The sequence below is a fragment of the Haemaphysalis longicornis genome, unplaced genomic scaffold, assembly GCF_048455015.1.
Source record: "Haemaphysalis longicornis isolate Haplotype H1 unplaced genomic scaffold, Haemaphysalis longicornis Haplotype H1 scaffold_11, whole genome shotgun sequence".
NCBI lineage: Eukaryota > Metazoa > Arthropoda > Arachnida > Ixodida > Ixodidae > Haemaphysalis > Haemaphysalis longicornis.
The window spans coordinates 52,674,575-52,698,019 of record NW_027526214.1 but is presented as its reverse complement, the minus strand read 5'-3'; the positions used below and the strand labels follow the sequence as shown (position 1 = coordinate 52,698,019).

The window sequence follows — 23,445 nt, the reverse complement described above, 5'->3', positions numbered from 1 at the left end:
AATGTTGACAAGTATGAACATTGCCACGGGATTGGGATGTTTATAAATGACTGTGGCTACGTAAATGTACCATTCAACATGTGCAATAACTCTGGCCTGGCGGCTGAATTAAGGGACAGACAGACAGGCAGATTTCCTCGTTCGAGTAGGCCGAGAAATACTAACGTCTTTAAAATACACATTGAAGAGATGTTTTGATCCTAAATTACAAAATGGCTCACGGCGCCTCCTCGTGGCACCATTCTAAGGAGTCCAGCCGTAACTGAAGGCTGCAATGGACTACAGGTGAGGAGTGCGAACAGGAAAACTGAATTGGCTTGAGAACACCTACACCGTGTTTATTGTGGGAGGAGCGAGAGAAGAAGGAAACATCTTAATAGGTGGGTGGCAAAGAGGAAAGAGATATTTACGCGGCAGGAGCGGCAGAAGACATGCGTCTTTCAACGACATTTGCAGCGACGCGAGAAGACACGTGGCCAATTATTTTACACCTTTAGCTTCTTTAGTTAAGAAAGTGCCCGTTCAAAGAATGGAATATTTATGTCACCTGTAATGTTCATAACTCGGCTTTCACACGTTTTCCTGACAGGGCAACACCTGGTGCCCAAGGCGCGGGCGGCGTCGCCATGATCTCGGCGATGCCTGCTGTGGCCGTGCGCCGGGAGCGCCGGCGCAGCAAAACGGGACGGGGTCTCAGCTCGCGGCAGGGCAGCGTCACCTCACTGCCGCACCGGCCCGACAGCATCAGCACCCTCAACTCGCTGCCCACCGTTGGCAAAGGGGCGGCGCGACGGTGGCGCCACCGGGGTGGCACCGCTCAGGAACAGCGTGCCCGTCTCTTAATCTACCTGGCCACCGTGCTGCTGGTTACCGGGCTCGTCCTGCTCTTCCTCGGGGTCGGGGCAGGTGTGACTCACACGCGCGCCATTGGCCTGCTGTTCATCGCCTTCGGCGCCGTGCTCTGCCTTATCAAGGTACCTCCTACGTCGGTGCAATGGATGCTGTGGGGCTGCAGAGAAGGACGCGCCTTTACATTTGCTTTGCTCTGCAGCGCAAGCGATAGGCCATCTTGGAGACAATGTTACGGCTCTCCAATAGTTGCGGCAATGTAAAAGGTAGCTACCATCATTTTTATAAGAAGAATTTGTAGTTACAGATGAATGTCAAGTCAAATGATGTATGAAAACAAATGATGTTGAGAAAGCCTTAAGAGCATGGTTTTAACTATGGACTAAATAGCATCGAAGCACCTTAGAAATCACTGTTTCATTAAAGTTTAAATTATTTCCATTCATTTCGGACAGTAGCGGAGATTTCGGTGGTCCTAGAGTTTCTATACATGCCCCCTCATATATATATATATATATATATATATATATATATATATATATATATATATATATATATATATATATATCGATCCTTGCGGGACCTCTATGAAGTAACACTAATAGATCCAAGAGGGATATTGTCATCTGTTGATCCTGTCCCAAATACGTCTGACAGTCTTAGACGGCAGCTTTGAGCCGCTTGTTTGTTGTTTAATTCATTAAAGAAGGTCGTTTAGCGTTAAGGGGACGAGGAGGCTTACAGGAGCGGATGAGCGCCTCGCTTGCCTATGTTAGATCAAGATTCAGCTCAGGGATTACTGTACCTTCCTGAGGCAAATCCACTGGAAAGAAAGGTTCATGATGGTTTTTAAAATCTCAGTTTCAGTCGTAGGTGCTGGCAAAGGCAAGGCGTACATCGCCAGTGTTTGCCACAGGTTAAGCGTAATCAACGCTACCCCTGTTGTCGAAATTGTTCTCCTCTAAAAGGACTCCCTATAATGGCAGACAGTGAGCCACAGCGTCGCAGTTTTTCCGCGTGTGCCCCCTCTTGCAGTTGGCTCATGACAGCTTTTGGGCTGGTGAGAGGTAATTATTGTGCAGCAGTTGCAGTGAAATGACCTGCTTGTGTCTAATCGGCGAATTTGTTTGCTCCTTTTTGAGTGTTAATACGCACGGTTGATTACTATAGGAAATGTGTGAACTCGACACGTTTTTACGTAGTGGCGTTTCCAGCAAAGTAAAAAATAATTTACATTTTTGTTGGAAGATGGCCCCACGCGACTTTAACAAAGTCAACTCCTTGACGAGGTGTGTCTTTTAATGTACAAAACTGAACGTGTCCCCATGCTGTCTTTGCCTGTGCACTTTTTGGGAGCGGGCTTCGTCAATAGCAACACTAGTCAGACAGGTTCATGCCTTCGCTCAGCACAACCCTTTCGCGGTTTTCGTACAGGTCTTCATCACGCCTGAACACAACCACACCATTGTTCGGCGGGCGCGGCTGGTGTCATCGCGTGAGTCCTTGTACGCGGCGCCAGCAGTGAAGACCGTGCCAGAGGAAACCCTAGATCAGGTCCGGCGTGAAGTCCAGGAGCGAACGACGGATGGTGCCATAGCTGACCCCTCTCAACCGCCTACCCAGAGCCACACGCAGCCAAACAGTGACGGCGGCAGCAACCATAGCCTCAACGTCCCCGAAACGCAAGGCCTCATATCGGACCACGTGGCACCCCTGGCCGACGGCCGTTTCTGAGAGACGCTTGGCGGCCACATGGGTTAGGGAGCAACAGGACGGCCGGAGACAGACAGCGAGGCTCACCATGTCTTTGTTGCACCCACCTCTTCTCCGCAGCCACGTACCTGGCGAAGCGTCTCATCACGATGACACAGTCGACGCACCTAAAATGCAACTTCGGAGTTGCGGTGACTGACCGGACAAACAGGTGACGTTCGGAATACCGCAACATTAGGTTGAGCTGCAAAATATTGCCGTTACGGGTCCTGCTTCACCAAGTTTCGTCTGGTTACTGCTGCTTCAAAACGAGTTGGCGAAAGGTTGGTGGAGAACGACAAAGCAATGCTGTAATTCAGCAGATGTGTCTCTGCATATGACTTGTTTGTATATATGTGTACAGCACCGATTTGCATGTCCCTGTGTGTGATGTGATTGGGCGTGCTCAGCGGAGCTAAGCTCCGCTACGATTTATTGTAGAAACGACAGTTGCGACTTGCGAAACGGGCATGTGCTCAAGATACGAAGCCTTTCTTCAAATATAGATAGGCACTGTGGGGAATAGATCTTGCGCACGGTGTTTGAAGGCTGTGGAGACGAAAGAGTTGAAAATTCTGCCTCCATTCATTTAGCATCATATTTGGAATATATGGCCGTCCGGAATGCCTAGATACACACCCTAACCTGGAGGGAAGCGCGCAACGTATCGCCCGACGTCTCTAGAGGCGACATAACAGCGCCGCCGAAGCTTGCACGTGGTGCAGGAAATCTTCTTTAGCAAGGTCTATGGCCTGGGTTCAGATTATTGCAAGTGCAAGGTTTGGGGCATCGGGTCTTCTTGAGTATCCAGATAATTCGTGTCAAAACTGCTCCTCTTATATCCCCAGGCATGGTGTTTTCTTTGAATTCAGCGTGCCTAACATAAATACAGCTACCCAAAAAGAATGACACCAAAATAAAGCAGTCCCTGTGTATGCTGCTCCTCATACGGAGCTGCGATAAACAATACTTCCAAAGAAAATCCTTAAGGTACTTCCTGGGGCGAAACTTCTATACTTCTAAGTATAAAATAAACATTTCCCGCCAAAGTACTTTACACTAACCGACACTGTTGCCTATAGTCCTGAAGTTACATCAGTCATTGGATGACTCAGGACACTAACTACCACCGGCTTGGTATGATCGCGTTTAGGAGTAGGGATTTATCCCATAACGAAGCTACATCTTTCAAGCAAAAGTTGGCTTCATAACGACTAGGGCACCGCGAAACCTTGCAGTGGTTTATTAGGTACTTTTTCGCGTAATTTCTATATTTTTAATTCAAGGAAGTTCAATATCTGAAGGATAAACTTGGCATCATAGCTTTAATTCAAAAATCATTATGTAGAGAATGAAATCGCTGATGATACAGGCCAGGATACAAAGCTAGTGATTTCTGTTACGTTCTTTTAGAGATCTGCTTTGATAATACAAAATATAACAACGCATGCCTTATTTGTTGGCTTCTTCACGACGCGCCGTCAAAAGAGTGGGGAATAATCTGCAGGTTGAATATATTTGTTATTCTCTCCAGCGTCTGAACTGTCGAATTATTTTTCGTAATACATTGTCTATGTAAGTGCGGTGTCTAATACCCTTTTACCTTGCGGTGTACCGGGAACTCTCCGTGTTACAAACTGCAGTTCTTGGCAGCGCTGAGATCGAGTAACTATTTTTTCATTACATATTTTAGGTGTGCCTTACTATCGGCCACCGAAGGCTGCTTAAAATTGTTCAAACGAGCGTGTAGATTATGTACTGTCAATAGAGCTTTCGTAACCATCTGGGCCGTCTATTCGTGCAGAAGGTGGGCGCCATTATTCTTGGGTCCAATTAGTTTAAAGCGTAATTATCAGTCACGCGCTGTTTCCAGAGTCGGCATCTACTCCAACTGTGGGGCATAGATTAAAATCAAAGGTGCATTATAAAGAACTTCGAAAAGTGCCGCGTTGCTGCAAGCGAAGCGAGCGAATGATTTGAAGTTCAAACGAAGGGCGCAAAAACCTCACCTGAAGTACAAATGAGTTTTTGTTTGTTTATTCGCTAGTAGACACAAGTTAGAGACGCCAAAGCCGGGTGTTCTTAAAGGTTGGAACGACTTAAAAAAAGGGTCTTAGTGTTCCAGATATGGGTAGATAATAAAGCAGTGGTGCAAAGAATGCAGACTGCACCATCGCGTCCCAATGAACAGTGGCGGAAACATATTTATTGTCATATCCAAAATATATATATGTGGGATTCCACACAGACGGAAACTGACGTGACGCGTTGCTTTCATCATGGCATGCCTGTGTTGAAATGCACTGGCTTGTTGGAGTTTTTACATTTGTTGGGCTCAGCGAACTTGCCCATTTTCTAGCACAGTGAGCAGTGACGAGAGAGTGGCGAAATACGAGACGTGACGAGAAACGTTCAAAGTCGTAATATTGTTTGAGAACCCAGCAGCAGCTCCATACGGTGAGGACGTGGTACAAGCCGGAACTGGGGCTACCCCGGTTGCTGTCCAGCTAGTCGCTTCGTCGACCGGCCCTCTGACCTGGTACCGTGGTGCTGGCGCTATTTCGTGTAACTGCCCCGAGCGGTCCCTGGGGAATCGCTTTCACGGTCTACGGATGCGTTAAGCGGAGATCACCATTGTCTGGTGTTTGGATAGAACTATACCACGCGCCGGGCAGTGTTTCCAGCAGCAACAGAAGCAGCAGCCGACCTCTGGAAATCCCGAAAAAAGGCAATGAAAGCTTCACTTTAAAAACGGAATCATGAGTTCTTTATACCGGTTAGGTTCGGAGATGCGACCACGAAATAGTACCCTTTTACAACTGCTTCGCACATATAGGCCAATTTATAATAGAACAGCACCAGTTTGCTTTAGTTTTTATAATGCAAGAAAAAATAAGATAAGGCTACTATTAAGAAGTGCGGTTTAATTATTAAGAAAGGTATGAAATAAAATACGTAAGTAAGATGTACTAATGACCTGCCTGACCTTACGTATGACCTTAACGTTAATAACCTTCACGTTAGACCTCTACGTTATTAATAAAAAGTTGAAAAGGCATTCTGACTGGGAGAACATTTCATGACAATAACAAAAAAGCAGCGGCCTGAAACCTCGTGCCCGTTTTGGCATGTTGTTGTTGAAAACCTGCGACAAACGACACTGGAAATAATAAATTATATGTTCGTTCCGCGGTTATAACATGATACACAGCGGACTGCAAAAATAGCACCTTTGAAAGGGATCAAATGAAGTTTGTCGAACCAACACTCTGTTTTCGCGCCGAGGACGAGAAGAAAAAGCGCGCGCGTTTCAACCGCGAGACAAGCCACAGACGGTTTTCGCGGCCGTAGTTGGTATAGACGCGCATGCGCAGCGAACTTGGATGCACTGAGCACCTATTTACATCATTTTTGGATAGCACGCACCCAAGTTCTTGTTAAATCAGGATAGTGCGGTAAATTCACAGTTTTTAGAATATGTGGAGCTGTTATAAATGGCGCAAACTCCGAATGTCAGCACAACATACAACATAAAATTTTCTGCTTGATGCGGTAAAGTGTTTTTTAATAGTTGTTGCTGCTAATTAAGTGGACGACGATCCCACTTTGCCTTTGAGTACTTCAAGGTGTCTGTATCTTTAAAATCCGAATTCAAGGAAGATCACTGACCGATCGTACAAACTGGAAAATACATGCTCCACTAGACTGAAAATGGCCACACTTTCAACTTCAGTGAGCTTGGTTGTGAATTTTTATTGATATGGTAAGGGTATTGTTGCGAGAGGCTCTGTTTTGAGGACGCGAGCGAAATGCGTCAATATAGTAGGGCTGAAAGGTTGTTCCGTCTGGAAAAAGAAAATACTGATACATTAATGCTTACGACTCCGTATTATTGTCGTCCATCAGTATAAACCTTACGTTATCACTGCCCCTCACATAAAATATGCTGCTACTGAACAAAAGATTCGAAGGAATGGAATAAGAAAATATTTCTCTTATGTTGCCTCTCTCCAGGAAAGGCTACGTTAACCTACTTGCTGTGCAGGGCAAGTGGCTTTTTACGTAACTAAAGACCGCGATTTTGGGTGCTAGAGTTGTTCTTATGTTGCGTCTATTGATTAATTTCTGTGAATGGGAAGTTATTTTTTGTTGATTGATTAATTTAGGGTTTAACGCGTCGACGCAACGCAGGCGATGAGGCGCGCCGTACTGGAGGGCTCCGGATTAATTTTGACCACGTGGGTATCTTTAACGTGCGCCGAAATCTTGTATACACAGGTATTTTTGCCTTTCGCATCCATCAGAAAAGCGGTCGCCGCGGCCGGGAATCGAACCCGCGACCTCGTACTCAGCAGCGCAACGCCTTAGCCACTGAGCCACCGCAGCGGGTGAAGTGGTTTTTTTCAGTGAGAAACTAAGGGCCTCTGTAATTTTAAGCTGGAGTTGTTCTGACATTGCTTACTGACAGAAACCGAAACTTTTGTGCACACAGTAGACAGAAATCACAGCTTGCTATATGCATCAAAAATACTTATAACCGCTGAATGCAATTGTACTTGGTGATTTTGCGTAGTCTGGTTGCGGTGTTGTGTGCAGTTTGCTTCTTACTGACATATTTGAACAGATTACCCTGCAGATGGTCCATGCTTAACCACTCTAAAGCAGAAGCCACTCTAATGCTTAACCACTCTAAAGCACCACTCTAAGCCACTCTAAAGCAGAAATATGAAGCCTAAAATATAAAAATAAGTCAAGATTGCATTACATGTTTTTCTTATGTAACATATTGAGCGAAGTGCTAATGTGTGCTTGCTTGGTCATCATTTCTTGATGTTCACGGAGGCCGGTTTCCGTTCAAAACTGTGTGTGCAGTTGTAGTGTGAAGACAACTATCACGGTTGTGCCCTACATTTTTGGCGTCATTTTATACTTCGAGAAATACACCTTAATAATTTTGGAATCATACAGGCCTGCGAGGCATAAAAACGCATGGTTAACATTTCTGCAAGAATCTGAGACCTGAGAACTGCTACAGATGACGTCTTCTTCTTGAACCAGATTTTCCTGGAGCTGGTTTGTGGACGCCAATTTCTTGTTTAATCATTTACATGCAATTTTTCCAGGGAACGAGGCCACCAAAAGTATAAGATTAGTAAAGAGAATTTTCTGAGGTGAGTTAATCAGGGTAGTTCATTGCGGACGTATGTGTTCTGCTTTGAGCGGTGTTCAGGTTTGATTAATATTGGCGGGCGCACCATTCCACCCACTAGTCTCAGGGCCAGACGTATTTGGTAGGAGTCATCATCGATAAATTTTTGTTGCTTAAGGGACGGGTTGGTTCAGTCAATTTACATGCTCTTAGGCGTCGGCTAGACTGCCAAATGTACAAGCGCATGATTGTCATCTATTCTTATTCAACGGTGCTCAATTGTTTACTGTAGTTCATAGACTGGTAACAAACCAGATGGCAGTTTTTCCAGCGCAGGGCAGAATTAGCGGAATGCAAAGTCTAAAGTGTAATTATTTACTTCAGGTGAAGCTTAAAAAACATTATACAACTTGTACTTCCTACTCAAGGGCTTTTCGAACGATACATACTAGAATGGGTTTTTCTACGGCCAGCGCACCTACTCTTGGGGAACCATTTACTGGCCTCCGGTGCCAGCCGCCATGTGCATCAGAGGGGAAATTTGGCATACCCAACTGCACCGCGTAAATTATTACAAAAAGGGTTGAATGTACATAAAAAGATTTACTGCCGGTAAACGTGTGCGTCGTGAATATGCTCGTGGAGATAACAGCCGCCCCTAAAAACTCAAAAGAAAATAACGCCAGCTGGACCATTTTGCTCGTTGCTGTCTGGACGGTGGCGGCTAGTAACTGTGAATTTGCCGAAGTATGTTTGCCTGTTTCCGGCGCAACCGCATCGGCAAGAATACGCTTCTCATGCTCGCAATGCGCATCTATTGTTGTTTCTACTGTTGCCTTTTGTTGCGTTGACGTTTAAATGTCCGTGTCTGTGCTTCCCTCCATTACCATGCGCCCGCTGGCTTGTGGGCCAGTCTTCGACGCATTGCGTACTTATTTGGTCTGCAGTGCTGTTAATATGCTGTTGTTGATGTTGTGGCACCGGTTTCTATATTTAAGGGCAAATGTGGTGGTTGTAAATGTGTGTGGGTTGTTCTTCCGGTTTGACGAGATGCGTATGCAAATTGCTGGAGCTCTCTTATTTTTAGTGTTGCTTGCAAAGCTTCCTGCAGGAGGGAGCTTAATTGTAGTCAAAGTGCTGCGTAAATAATAACTCCTGAACACGCTGTGCTACTCTTGCACGCATCTTTTTCGTGGGTATAAAAAAGGGGTTTTCTTTGCGATTTCCAGATGCCTAATAAAAATTTTTTTGTTAACACCATTAATGTATTTCTAAATACCAGCCTTAAGGTTTCGCGCCTTGTATCGCATCAACAATAATTCCGGGCATATATTCTTACCAGCACTTTTTCTCCAATGGCAAGTTGTCATGCAAATTCTTTCGTAAGTGTTGTAAGATGTGCCCGTGTTCCTAAAAACGGAGCTCGCTATGAGGCAAAATACGGATTGACATTAAGAAAGTGAAGACTTTTAATCCGCATCATTCAGGGCTGATTGATTACTTTTCAATTCCCTGCAGAAATATTCTCCAGAATTTACGCTTCAATACTTTAACATCGATGCACCGAATGTACACAGGAATGGTCTAGGTTTTATACTGCGTGCCTAAAATTTTCACCAAAGCCCCCTGAGTGTATAACGTTTCTTGGGCACTAAGTACATAAACCAATTGTATTTAGCCGATTTCTTAAATCGACAGCGCTGGAGAGGTGGAATACCAAGGAAAGGGGAAATGGTGGTGTGACTTTCTTGATTTGGGGAAACTCTTCGCAGACTAGCGTTTCCTCTAAGGCCCTTGGATACACTTCAGGGACGGCTATGTTTTAGTAGGCTAGCTCATAGCCGCAATTTTTACGTTGATTTCAAGTGATGCTGCCTTCGAATGGTGCCAGAAATGAGTTTCCAAAATGAGATCCTCTTTTTCGCAGCAGTCGTCGCTTAGAGCACAGAAGAGCTCAGCCCATTTTTTTCACTTAGTCCTCTTCAAACAGAATTCACGATTTTAAGACAAATACTTTATATTTGTGGCGAATCATGTCTCTATGAATTAGGCTGACCTGCTAGCACATTTTGATGTCATTATAGTTCTGTGGAGCGTGTAGCAAACAACATGTCTTGAGGGCATCTTCAAGGAATTTCTCCTTTTATCTGGTCCAGCTAATGCTCTCTTTCAGTGGAAGCCTTTTAGCGATTTTGAAGTGATGTATACGTTCATAGGTGTGACTTAATTTAGCCTTGAGACGGAAAATTTGTCCCTGTAATCAACAATGAGGTACTAGTCTGTTGCCCGTGGTTGGCACGATTTCCACCACAATACCAAACTAAACGTGCGGATGCCCGAAATACAGTTTTTATGGGCGTTCTTGTGAAGGTTGGCGTATTCGTAGCGATCTTAACAAGCAGTCGCATCACCGGTTGCTAAAGGTTGAAGTGCTAATTTTTCACTAACTCATTTTAATTATTTTGCGTCTTGCGATTGAGTAATTTGTTGGCAAATATGAAAGTGACATTCATCGGCAGTTGACACCCCACGATTTCGTCTTCCATCCGCTCGCTGCACGCTGCAAACACGCAGTTGACGAATTGTTTTCTCCTGGTGAGCAAAGAGGCACCGTTGACTGACTAAAATAGAAAACGCATTATTGTGTTGACACGACATTTCTCTCAATGAAACATGTGAAACGTTTTACAAAGCGACTGTTTACAAATAGTTTTTTTATTTTCTCAAATTTTTATTCTAGTTTTTAAAGATTGTTTATTCTTTGCTTGTTTTATTGTTACATTGCTTATTGTTTGTTTAGAATTGTTCCATGTTATATTTTAGAGTTAGAGACGGGAAAAGAACAGGGAAAAATGAATGGTCCTTGAAAAATGGAGTTCTGTGCTGAATTTGTACTGCCAACTAAGTCCGCGCCTGAAGGTAACAAAATATTTTCGTATTGGTAGTAATTGCCCTATTTGTGTTGCATATTTGAATGTGTTGTGGCTTTTTTTTCAAAGAAAAAGCAAGACAAAAAAGGGCGCAAGTTAAAAAATTAATTTATCCCTTGTCCTGCCATTATTTCATTCGTGTTGGAGAACGAACCGCCCCTGTAATTTGGGAACGCTTGTCTAAACACTAAAGCTTCATTACTGTTTCAGAATAATTTTTACGTTACCGGGAGTGGATACTTTAAACAAATAGAAAGCACTGCATTCAAAAACGCCTGACGGTATGGTGTGCCACTTGAAGGAGGATGAGGTGGTCGTCCTTGTGACCCGATACATTTTGCCCAACAGATGTAAGAAAGTACTAAGACGGAGTGGTGTGAAGGTGAAAAACCAAACACCAGTCACCCTTCCCATTATACTCGCCAGTGCTTAATCTCGTTTTGTTGTATGAACAGGAAAGGAGTTCGAGGTTCTTAAACCAAACTATAAAGCTGACAAAAAACGATCGAGGCTTGCGTGCGGCTATTAGTCAACTGTGGCGCACTGTGAAAACTAAATTCAGGGAAATGCCATTGACGATATTGCTACGACATGAAAACGTCCATATTTAATACCGACTCTAGCATTGCCGCAGGCACACCATCTGAGTCCGGCAATATTGTGACAACGGCAAGTGGTGCATGAAAACGATTGAGCCTGCAAATAGCTGCTGTTAAGCACCATAATCTGTACGTGTTCATTCGAGCGTAAACCTCTTGGTGCCAATCTAGTATCTTTCTGTGATGAGTGTTGAATGCGTGCGTGAAATATGATTGTGAAACACAATATTGTCCTATTGTGCCTCAATAGTGGTGAACAGTGTTTTTTCGAGGAAAAAAAACTTGTAAATACCAGTGAATAAATTTACATACCCATGTGTCCTCGACCTTATTTTTTAGACGCCGAGTTTGCAGTCTTACTCCTTAATTTTAAATAAACGAGATAACTACGCTCTCCCTATAGTTGACATATTGGAAATACAAGCAGTGGTAAGTATGGTTTCCTTGATATGAAAATTCTAGCGTCTCAGTGATGTTGGCAGAAGACATGTTCTTTATGGTCATGAGTCGTCAATCATTGTCCAGATAAAGCATGACCGGCGGTTGCCTTTGTCAAGGACCCGAACTTTGGGGCTTTGTGAATTTGCGGTTTTTTGTGCCTTGAAGTCATTTTAATGAAATCAAAAAAAAGCTTAGATGTAATTGGCCAGTGAGTAACCAACAGACGAAATGATTATGTAGTTTAATAAGTTGATGTTATAATGAATGGCCAAACCAGCAAAACATTTCTGGAGGCACCTATGTGGGCATGCCTGCTTTGAACAAGGACGAACGCTTCGCCTGCCGATACTGATAAAAAAGCCCTGTTGCTGCATTATGTTTGCGTCTCACTGTTTTTTTTTTCGTGCTTTTCTTTACTGCTTTTGAGACTGCAGCCAATTTGGGACTTTGTACTCAGAACCTGCAAATTTGTAAAGTCAAATCTTCATGAAACCTGCTTGGCATACACAAAAAGTAGTGATAAAGCAGTCTGAAAACTATCAGAAGAGGTAGCCATGAAGGTTTACATTTAAAGCACGTATTCAGTGAAAGGCAAAAGTCTGTGTTCTCTAATCGAGAAATTTTGGCACGATTCTTGTCCTTCCCTAAAGACACCAGCGATAGAACAGCAATCAGGACATTATCACCCATTGAGAACCCCTCCTTTACAGTTCGCGTGATAGCTCTGAGCAAGAACCAAGCCGTCATGCAGCCTTAGCCAGGGAGAAGAGGACTGTCCGAGGTGTTTTGGCGCGCGAAGTCCTTCAATTTTTTCAAAAGTACGCGAAATGTTACAAAGGACGAACAGAAAAAAATTAAATTCGTACCATCCATATAATATAACAAAATGTGGCTTTTTAACAGCGTAGCTCTTTAACCAGGCCGTAATCTGCCCAACAATTACAGAAAACCTCCAATTGGAAAGACAAAAAAAACGCATATCCCGGTGGGCATTGAACCTGGGTCCCTCGCGTTATAAAATCGGCGTCTATCCGGCTGAGCTATCAACGCTTTTTTTATTGCATTGAAATGTTAGAAAAGTTTAGAAGACAACAAACTTACACACGTAATTAAAACATTAAAACACTAACAAACAAAGATCAAAACTGAGGCAAGCAAACGCACGCATCGAAAACAGGCAGCCACTCCGGTGGATCACTCTGCTCAGCATAAACGCTCCGCACCAACGCCGGCTGTTCCCCAAAAATGCACTTGGTCGGCGTAGGGGGTTCCGCATGCCGATCAGTGATGCGGCACTTCCACAAGCTAAACAATCCCAGGAGAAAAAAAAAACGTCATATGGCACCAGATTAACATCTTCAAACGGCAGGAAGCGAATGGTGTACGGGGTGGTGTCAATGTCCTATTTTAGTATTCGCTGCGAAACGTCGCAGAAGAACACAGCGTCCAGGCACAACACAAAACAATGATCAGTTGTCTCTGGTCGATCACACAGGCGATACTTGACCGACGAAGGAATAGACATTCACTTTTCGCGCAGCCGTGTCTTAACTGGGAGTGTGGAAGAATGAAGCTTGAAGAAAAATGTCTTTGCATTTGGGGTAATACACATACTCTATACGCGTTGTAACATATTGCTTTTCTGGTTGCCTAAGTAAGACTGGCAACAAAAATGCACCGGGAATAGACTTTCAATAGGAGTGCTCGTCATAGTTTTTCTTGACATGCTGAACAGGTATTCCAAGGAAAACCGCGCGGAAAGAAAGGTAACAGACTCCACGACCTCCTTGAGAAATCCCCATGAAGGCTTCGTATTAACTTCGCCTGTACATACAAGCAAAAAAGGCAATTGCAAATTTATGCGCTGCTGAAGTACAGTTGTAAAAGTGGGTGATCAATCAATTTGTAAAAGAAAAAACGAGCCACAATTTGGTGCACAAATAAATCCATCAGCCCAACACCCCCTGCCTTTAAAGGAAGAAAGAAGTTGTCACTGCCCCCACAAATGTTGCAAAAGCTCTATGTAGGGCCTGAACTTTTGTTCGCGCACAGTGAAGCATTTCAAGCATATAAAGAAGCTTTGTGACAAGGAAGACATTACACACTCTTACACGTGCAAACACAGAGAGGTCTCGCCCATTCCATGCCTGCGATGCGCGCTTAACTTGCGTGAGCGCTGATGACCAATGATGCCCTGTGTTCTGTATTTGATGTAACGGCATGCCGAGGTACTGAATTGGGGCGCTATCCCAAATAATACCAGCGAATCTGGATGGTTTCGTTCCACAATTCCCGATCCAAAATCCCTTAGTTTTTTCCATATTAACATCCACTCCAGACACATCGTACAACTGCTTAGTCACTGTAAGGGCTTCCCGAACACTCATTTTGTCGGCGCAAACATACGCTATATCATCTGTATAAGCAAGCACCTTAACTTCGCACGATTGTAAGCAAAAACCTTTCCCTCCTTGACTCTGCTGAAGGCTGAGACAAAGAGGCGCGAGGTACAATGGGAACAGCAACGGTGACAGGGGGCAGCCTTGTCTGACACACGACTTGATCGCAATGGGCATAGGCAGAATACGATTGACGATAAGCTGTGTACTGCACCGATCATAGCACAGCTTGGTGCCCTTATATAACACATCACCTAAGTTGACTGCGGCCAGAAGTGCGAATAAGAAATCATGAGAAACCCGATCAAACGCTTTTGCAAGTTCAGTTTGTATTAGGGCCACCTGATCTACCGAAGCGGACACGCACTCCAAGACAGAACGAGCGATATGAATATTTGTGTGAATACTCCTGGCCCGAATACCGCAAGTTTGGTGGGACCCCACTAAACTAGTGATTACAAATTAAAGGCGCCTAGATGAAAATTTTGCAAATATTTTTTAGTCAACGTTGCATAGGGAGATTGGTCGGTAACCCTCTACATACCTTAGTTTCTCTGCATCCGCAGTTTTGGGGATTAGCACCGTGTGTCCAGAATAAAAGGTTGGCGGCAAGATATTATGATCGTGGGGGCAGTAAATACATCCAACGGAACTGGAGCAAGGATACCAAAAAACGTCTGATAGAACTCCCCACCAAGGCCATCTGGCCCCGGGGTCTTGTTAGCCTTAAGCGCAGAGATGGCATCCTTAATTACTTCCTCCAGTCTAATAGGCCCTGACACCTTCATGCACTCGTCACCTGTAAGCCTGGGAAGTAAGCCAATGAGAGAATTGAAAGGTAAATGCCGAGTAGTAATACTGGACCCCCAAAATAATGTGCTGTAATGTGTGTAGAAAGCACTGACAATTTCATTTGCTTCAGTTTACCTAACACCGTTATAATAAATTTCAATTATCTCCTATGCAAGATGCGGATAGGCGCTCATCCCTAAGACACCGGCGCAAAGGATAACTATCAAAGAACCTTTTAGTTCTGGACCGAATTAAGGCACCATGATAATTTGGAGTGACATATTCTTGGGATTGTCTTTTAACAATCCCAACTTCTTCCTAAGTTGGTCCCGCATTGACTGCTTCCAGTTCCTGAAGTGGCACCAATGTACGGGAAAGTTCACGTACATGAACGCGTTTTAAAAACGAAAGCCCAGCTGACTCTTCAATTGCATAATTCCTAATTTCCTGTTTAAAGAGATCCCATTTCTGTTGCAGAGATAGTTCGGGAGATGCTAGAATATGGTGTAAGCAAACAGGAACCCTTTTGCAAAAACTTTCGTCAGCCAGTAGAGAGGTATTAATTCTGGGCGAACCGCATTCCCTTTTGGTTATTGGTAGCGCTCGCTTTGTACTTGGCCGGCGGTTCTAGCGATATACTATATACGGTCAAGAAGGGCTGGCGGAAGACTTCACTGGCCCCCGCGGCGCGTACAACTAGGACTACAACAACGTCGAGAGAGTAGAGGATCACTGCTAGTATTTCTAGACGTAGGACAAGCTTGGTTGTGACCCCGCTACGACCATGCGATTATTCTGGTGGGACTTCGCTTTGCCTCGCATCACATGGAGTCACTTAGAATCACTTGGCATATTTTTCTACGTCCACCTCTTCGCTAAGCATGTGATGACGAAATCAAAAACAACTTGCACAACGGGGTGCGTCTACGGTCACCGCAGATATGTTTACCAGCTCTGATGGTTTTGCCAGACGTGCAGCTCTAGTTCCAGCTGCGCCAATTTTTTCCTTTGTCGAAGACATAAACAGCAATTTGGAAATACCCGAACATAGATCACCTCACCGAAAATATGCTGCACTGTGGAAACACTCCATGGAGTCGCATGAAGAAGTAAGCGCGTAAATGCCGTTGCTGTTCAGTTTATTCACGTGTTTATAATCAAAGCAGATATTGATCAATCATCGTTTCTTTTCACCAAGAGTGGTGACACTAGTCGAGTTAATAAAAATTAGCAGACGCATAGCTGGGCTATGCCGTGATACATGCAGCGTGAGCTAAGGTTCAGCTGAATATTCTTAGCTTTCCTGGTTTCATTTATTTATTTTTCATTTATGCAGGCACCTACATCGCCCTCGCGGGCATTGACCGAAAGTTTTGTCCGAAAGGCTGAATCGTGGAACAGATAGGCAGGCAGAACGGAGCTTTCACGCTCGCGTAGCCCAAGAAATACTATTGTGTTTGAAAACGTAGAAGCGAAGAGAACTTCGGCCAGTTGGTTAAGCATGCTTGTGAAATAATTACGCAGCGCGAAAGATCAACAACGCCAGAAAAGGAACAACAACAAAAAAGCGTCATGTTCTGTTTTTAATGATGGTAGTCTTCTCGGTCTGCTGAAAACCAAAAATTTTTGTCTGTCTGTGTGTCTGTCGTTTAACATAAATTTAAAATCAGAGTTAGTTAACAAAGACAAGAAGTGAAGAACTAACCTCTAGAGAATACAATAACCAATGTTTCACAACCTAAGCCGCTTATTGGGCTCTCGTCACTTCGTTTGTTTTGCAGAGAGTAACACTCCCCTCTCTTTTTAACACGGAAGGGTTTTGTGTCGGGATCCACCAAGATCTGACTGACGTCCTATCCGCCACGGAAATGACATCCCCAGAAAACCGCGGGTGCGCGCGGACTCGAGCCGGGGGCTCCGTCGCCACAACGGGAGGTGACAAGCTCTTTACCGACGCCACTACGAGCTGAAGCGCAGTTAGCCGTATGAACGCGCCATATAGCCAGTATTCATTCGCGAGGCACGCATGCAGGCAACCATGTGAGTGCGCCGTCACTGGTTGCGCCGGGCTCCGCGTGATGGCGGTACTTGTCCGTGCTTAGCCATGGAGTTATTATTTGCTAAGCACATGATTTGAGTTGTACGTTCCATACTCTAGCTCACCGAACGCAAAGTAATGCCTTGAGTCTAAGGTGAGTGCGAATATTAACATCTCTGCTCCCGCCATCGTTGATAATCGGGTTGAAACGGAGCAGACGATGCATGCCGGTGTTTTTTTTTTATTGGGCGTGCCGCCGCAGTGGTAGAAGCAGCGCCATGTTCATGGCGCAGCGGCCATGTCTGTTGCCGTTTCCAGTGTTGTCGAGGGAAGAAATTGACAGCTAAACTTTTTATTGAATACCACCTATACCTTTCCTATAACCTCCTCTATTTCGATGGTGCTGCTGTCTAAGAGAGGTGAAGCGAACTAATGCATCACGATGCTTATGAGCGCCGACAGGTGGCGCCAGTTGAGCTCGGCGTAACGCAACCGTCTGCCGTACAGTCCACGGAGCAGGGACGCAGTGATAGCACATTTGCGAAAGCGACGCGCAGCAGGTCGTCGCTCGCCAAGCACGCCCACAGAAAGGCCCGCAAATCATGCTCTTTCGCTGCAGCACACCGCGAGTTCATCAAACGATTCGCTGGCAACCCGTTCGGTTTTGTTCGGATGGTTTGCGCGCGCGTGTGGCTTCAGTAGGGTTTACGCAGTGCTCCGGGGCGTGCAATCCAGTGTCTAATGTTGATAAGTCTCACTGTGACATACCGACGAAATATAAATAGCGATGGGCAAGTTCATATCGATGCAGAATAAACATTCAATTGATCCTGCGAAGGCACATCTCACTTTGGTGTATTACTGGTTGCTATGAAAGAGGCAACAACCACATTTTTTTTTTCAGTTTCATTCGTCTTTTTTCCTTTTTTTAATAGATTTCTTTCTTTTTCCTTTTTTTTCTACAAAAGCAATTGCTGTATTCTTTATTTTACTGCGTTCAATAAAGCCTGCTATACTTGGTGGCGCCGGCTCAGCAACATTTAGTTTGCATTTCTTCGCCTCAAAATGTTTGTCTTACTGCCTGTCGCTCGATTCAGCCAGACAGACAAAACGTAAAGGAATTCTGAAAGAAGTTTTTAGAGCAAAACCTTTTTAACTCATCAAACGTGGCACCATACTGCGTACTTACCAACACTGTCGAGCAAAAATAAAGCATTAGGGATGTTTGAGGCAAATCATTACCACAGGTAAAAATGTGTATAGCGAAGTTGATTAAAATTCTCAATTTTTCGTTACATCGAGGTTTTCGTTACACCCAGGTTTCGAGTTAAGGCTCTCGTGAATGATGCATAAACAAAACCAAGATGCTGTACATAAGTGATGCTGAACACAGATTTAAATTATTTATTTCACATTGAAAAACGCCGTGATTTGCGTCTGCTGGTCTCCCAGGAACTTTGTTGCTACTCGCCACTCCAAAGAAGCAACGTCACTTAGCCCCGCATGCCCAAAGGTTGCTCAAGTTTCACTTTTGCCTTTCGGAACTTTTCAGTGCCCTAATTTAACCCGTTCAAGGAAAGAAAAGGCGCCTACGCAGAAAAGGCGCCTTTTTGCGAACTTGATGCTTTTTACCCCGGTGCTCAACATCGTTGAGAGGGTGCTAGTTGGGATAGTGTACCGTGCGCCGACGTTCTTTGTTCTCGCCGGCGGAGACGACATTGGAAATTGCGAGCTTGTCTTGAAAAGACAAATTTTTGTGTTCTGGTAGCAGAAATTATCGCCGACGAAACGCCGCGTCAGATTGCAGTGGCGACGCGCGATTACACGACGACAGGCAGGCTTAGCAACATACCCGACACCGCACTCACAAGTGGTGGAAACACACGGTACTTTGCGGTGCGGGGGAGGTCGCTGAGTTAGTGAATTTCTCCAGGCGATTTTTCAGAAAAAGGTCAAAAAACACTTTCTGATCAGGTACCAAATTCGTTACATCAAGGGTAGCCATCGCAGCGCCTTCGTTAGAAAAATTTCGCAAATACATGAGTTCCAATGGGGCTGCAAACGGGAATTGAAAAACTTTGTTAAATTCAGGAATTTGTTACATTAAGTTTCGTTACATCCAGGCTTAGCTGTATGTAACTGGCAGTAGACAGTCTTCTTTTAGTTGAAACAATTAATTCGGGTTATTTTTGCGATAGGGAACAGAAAATTACGCGTTCGAATCAAATTGTTCACCCGGAAACGCAAGAGCTCGCACCCTAGCCTAAACCCATTCGTCCCTTCCGGGTAACGAGCGGGCTAACGAGGTAGCCCGAGATTTCTGCTGCCCGGATGCCTCGCATGCAGCCTCTCCACCTCGGGTGCGAGGGAGGGATCGCCTGGTTAGGTATCGAGACATAACACAGCACTACCGCCTCAGTCGAATGCACTTCCCCGGCCCCACTCTCACCTTAAAGCGCAGACAGCCCGTTCAGTGGCGCAGACTCCAGACGGACAATTTACCGCATCCTGCATTGTGCCTCCTCTACTTCCCCACACGATACTGCCACGCGTGCAGATGGTGCGGCGCGGCTTTCGCTTCCTTCACCACATGGTGGGCGCGTGCCCCTCCAACCCGCCCCCCCCCTCCTCCATCCTACTCTGTCAATACCCCTTACCACGCTAGAGCAATGGGAGGCTACGCTGCTCATCTCCGACCCACAAGTGCTAGAATGTGTAATCCAGCTGGCGGAACTCGCCGCTACGGCTCACTGGCTCCTGGCCGTCGATTAGGGGACTGTAGTATGCCGGTGCTCCTAGCCCGCGCCTCTTTTTTAAAAGCTCAGGATAAATTAAGTTTTTACAACCACCACCACCACCTCGCGAAGGCATTCCAAGTACAGCACTAACGACATGATCCGGTGGATGGCGCGTGAGCAGTAGAACGGGGTAAAACTGAATTGACGTAAGCAAACTTCCACGGTGTTTATTGCAAGAGTTGCTAGAACGGAGGGTAATAATGAGAGGTGCAAGGCCGAGAGAAGGGAAACATTTGCAGCGATAATTTTTTGGGAAATGCTGAGATACAGGGCCATTTGTTGCCACGGTATTGTTATATTTCTTTTATCCTTGTTCTTTGCTTTGTTTTAATTACCTGTCAAGCGAAGAGAATAAATGGTACATCATGGATGATAGAAGAGCCTGTAGCGGGAGCTGCTGTCACATCTATTGAAGTTAGAAATGCCATTCCGGGAGGTCGCCTGTCTTTCTCTCTTGCACATACCTATCGGCTCCCCTGAATTTGTTCGCGTATTTTGTAGTCGGCAACTTCCGCACCCGCCGACAATAGCATGTCGGTTGGGTCACGGTGGGCTGGCTTTTCACCGCCATTAGTTCTACGCCGTTGCGAGTGGCCTATCGATAGCACAAAAAATCGGCGTGACTCCGGCTATTGTACCCGCACCCTGCCGACGGCTAGCGGGCCCATCCCAAGCTTTCTTTCAGCGATATGCCGCATAATAAACCTCGTGTTGTTGTGTGCCAGAATACAAAAAGAGGCATTCACCCCAATAAAAAACAGTCACGTGGCACCAGTGCGCATGTAGCAATATATATTCTCTTCGAACTTGGGTCTCATGACGTGCTGTTAAAGGGAAAGCCAGTGATTATCCAAGGCTACTTCACTGCTACATCACATTGGCGTCTCTTTCTTTGCTTTGGCTTCTAGGTGTCCCGAAGTAAATTACTCAAACGGCAGACTGACGGTTAGTCTTTCGGATTCTCACCCCCCCCCCCTGCAATGAGAGATAGCTCTCCTCCAGGTACACCTATTCCTTAAAGGGGCCATGCAGGAAAAAAAATTACACCATCTTTCCGTAAGGGTACCCTGAATAGTATGAGAAGCAACCGTGGGGTCGATTCAAGTGCCCGTTAGTTTTCAGTTCGTCGTTTCCGTTAGGTTGAGGTACGTAGCTACCGTTACATTTACCGTTTGGTTTCCATGGTAACTACCAAACTTTTCACTTGCCGAAACTACAAAATGTGAAATTGTGTTGACCCCATGGCTGCTTCGCATACTACTCAGGGTTCCCCTACGGGAAGATGGTGTAATTTTATTGGAGGGGGGTGGGGGTGTTCAGTGAGAGGCAACAAAGGGAGAGAGAGAGACACTACAACGCGCTATGAGTTGGTATTTATTTAGGCATTACCATCATCATGTTCAACGTAGGTAACGTCGAGCTGTGGTTGACGTTCCGCTTTGACCGCCTTATCGTCATTGAAATGTGAAGTCAACGGCTGTTGTAGTGGATGAACACTAATGTTGCTGAAGATGGGGTCAATACACCTTCCCCGGATGGTTGCGGGCTGCTTGTAATCACAGGCCGCCGAGACTCGCCGACGCACGCCGTCGCCGACGACGATGAAACATCGAAGGCGCGTGAAGCCTGCTCGTCTCGTGCCGGTACAGGAAGACACCGGAAACACTGCCGCTCCAGGAGCCCTTAAAGGGTAAGACACCACCGGGCGTTCGGCAAGCCGAGCATGTGCAGTGGGGGTGAGGACGCCGCACGGCGGAGGGAAGGACATAGCCTCGACCATAACATGCTTCGCATCTAAAACACAAGTTTGGTTCATTCTAAAGATAGCCTCGTTAGAATCATACTGACACCACTTTTAACGCACACGTCGCTCAAATTAGCTGTATCATTAGGAAAAAAAATAATGGCAATGCGAAGCACTAGCTAATTTCCCGCTACAGAACCTATGATGTTATATGCCCACCTGTGCAACTGGCTGAAGTCGGCAAAAGCGAACGAAAATAAGGCAGTGCTCATAAGCTTGCCGAATGAGCTATTTGGCTAAATGTACTGCACATTCATTTTTCAGCAATAAATATGGTGCCGTAAACAATGAAAGTTACAGAAATACACGTAAACATAGAAGTACCGATTGGCGCTACTGTTGCTACTGGGCACACCATGCTTGTTTTCGCTGCGCAGCAGTCCTCCGCTTTGGAGTTGCCTTACACGACACTGGCCGATTGGCGTAAGCGACGCTGCCTAGCGTGACCCTGTTTATCAGGCATACCCCATGTTTAACGAAACAACTACTTTCTACCGTAACAAAAACAAACAAGATGTAAATACAGTCAAAAACAAAGCAACGGCAGACAAGGCTCCGTGACTGAGTATGCTAGCGCTATCTGGGAGGTTTTATGGCAAGCAAGGCTGTAGAACCGAACGACGCAGTTGAATTCATTTTAATACTCGCTTTTATTATCTGATTGCAGACGTCACGAAAACACACTATTTGGAGGGAGAATCAGAATTTTAACCTAATTTGCTAGATTTGTCAGGGAATACGGCATCATTTGCTGCCGGGCAAGCGCTGGAAGCACCATAAGACACAAAATCTTTCGAATAAAACAAACCTTTATTTTGTCTGCATGGCCCATTTAACGTGCCGCCACGTACGACCTTTACTGAGCAAGCTTCAGGTAAATTCGTTTTTCGTTCTGCCAGTGTGAGGGGTTGACCAGGGTGACAAGTTGACAATGCCTACCTAGAAGGTAGGTTGACCAAGGTCGACCTAGAAGAAAAGCTAACGTGGGTCGAATGAACCACTCAAAAGATTAATGATCAGGGTGAATAGGAAAACTGCGTTATGATTTATAGGACAAATTCAGGTAGAACCCACCTTAACCTTTTCAGACGCTATGTACACATCTGCGTACATTTCAATCCTGCGTTTTTTTACAAAAAAGTACCAAAACTGAAAGTTTTCGCTAACCCAGCTGTCACCCGTTCCCTAAATTAGGGTGCACTGCCAGAAGATATGGGGAGTCGACTCATGAGAGCCAACAAACACCACGGAATCCACAGGGCACAGGTGACAAAGGGGATCGCCGTCTGATGTGCGGCTTTCGCCGACCAGAGCGGCAAGAATGAGCAAGAGCCTTGAACGAAAAACAGCACAAAGACTTATATTTGGACAGGCAAGTTACAAACACAAGCACGAGGTAACGGATCGATAATGACAGTCAACTTAGATGGAATTCAAATACAAGAAACAGTCCAATTAGACAAAAAGATACAAACAGGAGCGTTAACAAATGAATATTACGAATCGGGGCAGTTAACTAAAGGAAAATGAACAGTTCGATGCTTATGAGAGACAGAGTCCCAGCATATTCACCGACCGGGCCGGACGATGCACCGCTGTCGGAGGCGATTCGGCTACCTGGGGAGCGGGGCTTCGCTGTAGGCCAGGCCGTCCGAGACGATCACGGTGATTCGAGGACCGGGAGCACGTTGGAGTCCTCCAGGGCGCGGGTCGCCGATGGTGTGATGTACAAACTGGCAGGTGCCGTTGTCAATCACGACGTCCAAACTACAGTGCCTAGAATATACAGTATATTCTAGGCACTGTATCCAAACGTAGCTGGTTTGCTTAGGCGCGGCTTCTCTTTTTATAACCGTGCCGGCGCGGAGAGGGAGAGCACAACACACAACGCGCC

At 45.4% G+C, this 23,445-nt stretch overlaps 1 protein-coding gene across 1 annotated transcript; it reads left to right on the top strand.

The window, feature by feature from the left end:
- Window positions 1-275: 275 nt before the first annotated feature.
- Window positions 276-11,588, top strand: LOC144160952 (uncharacterized). The gene is made up of 2 exons (XM_077692025.1): window positions 276-974; window positions 2,284-11,588. The coding sequence occupies exons 1-2, from the start codon at window positions 627-629 to the stop codon at window positions 2,581-2,583; spliced, it is 648 nt and encodes a 215-aa protein (XP_077548151.1). The 5' UTR covers window positions 276-626; the 3' UTR covers window positions 2,584-11,588.
- Window positions 11,589-23,445: the final 11,857 nt, after the last annotated feature.

Bases quoted from the DNA above. Each gene is read 5' to 3' on its own strand.
- LOC144160952 (XM_077692025.1), top strand. From the start codon at position 627: ATGATCTCGGCGATGCCTGCTGTGGCCGTGCGCCGGGAGCGCCGGCGC. The intron at 975-2,283 runs GTACCTCCTACG...GTTTTCGTACAG, and splicing joins CCGTGCTCTGCCTTATCAAG to GTCTTCATCACGCCTGAACA.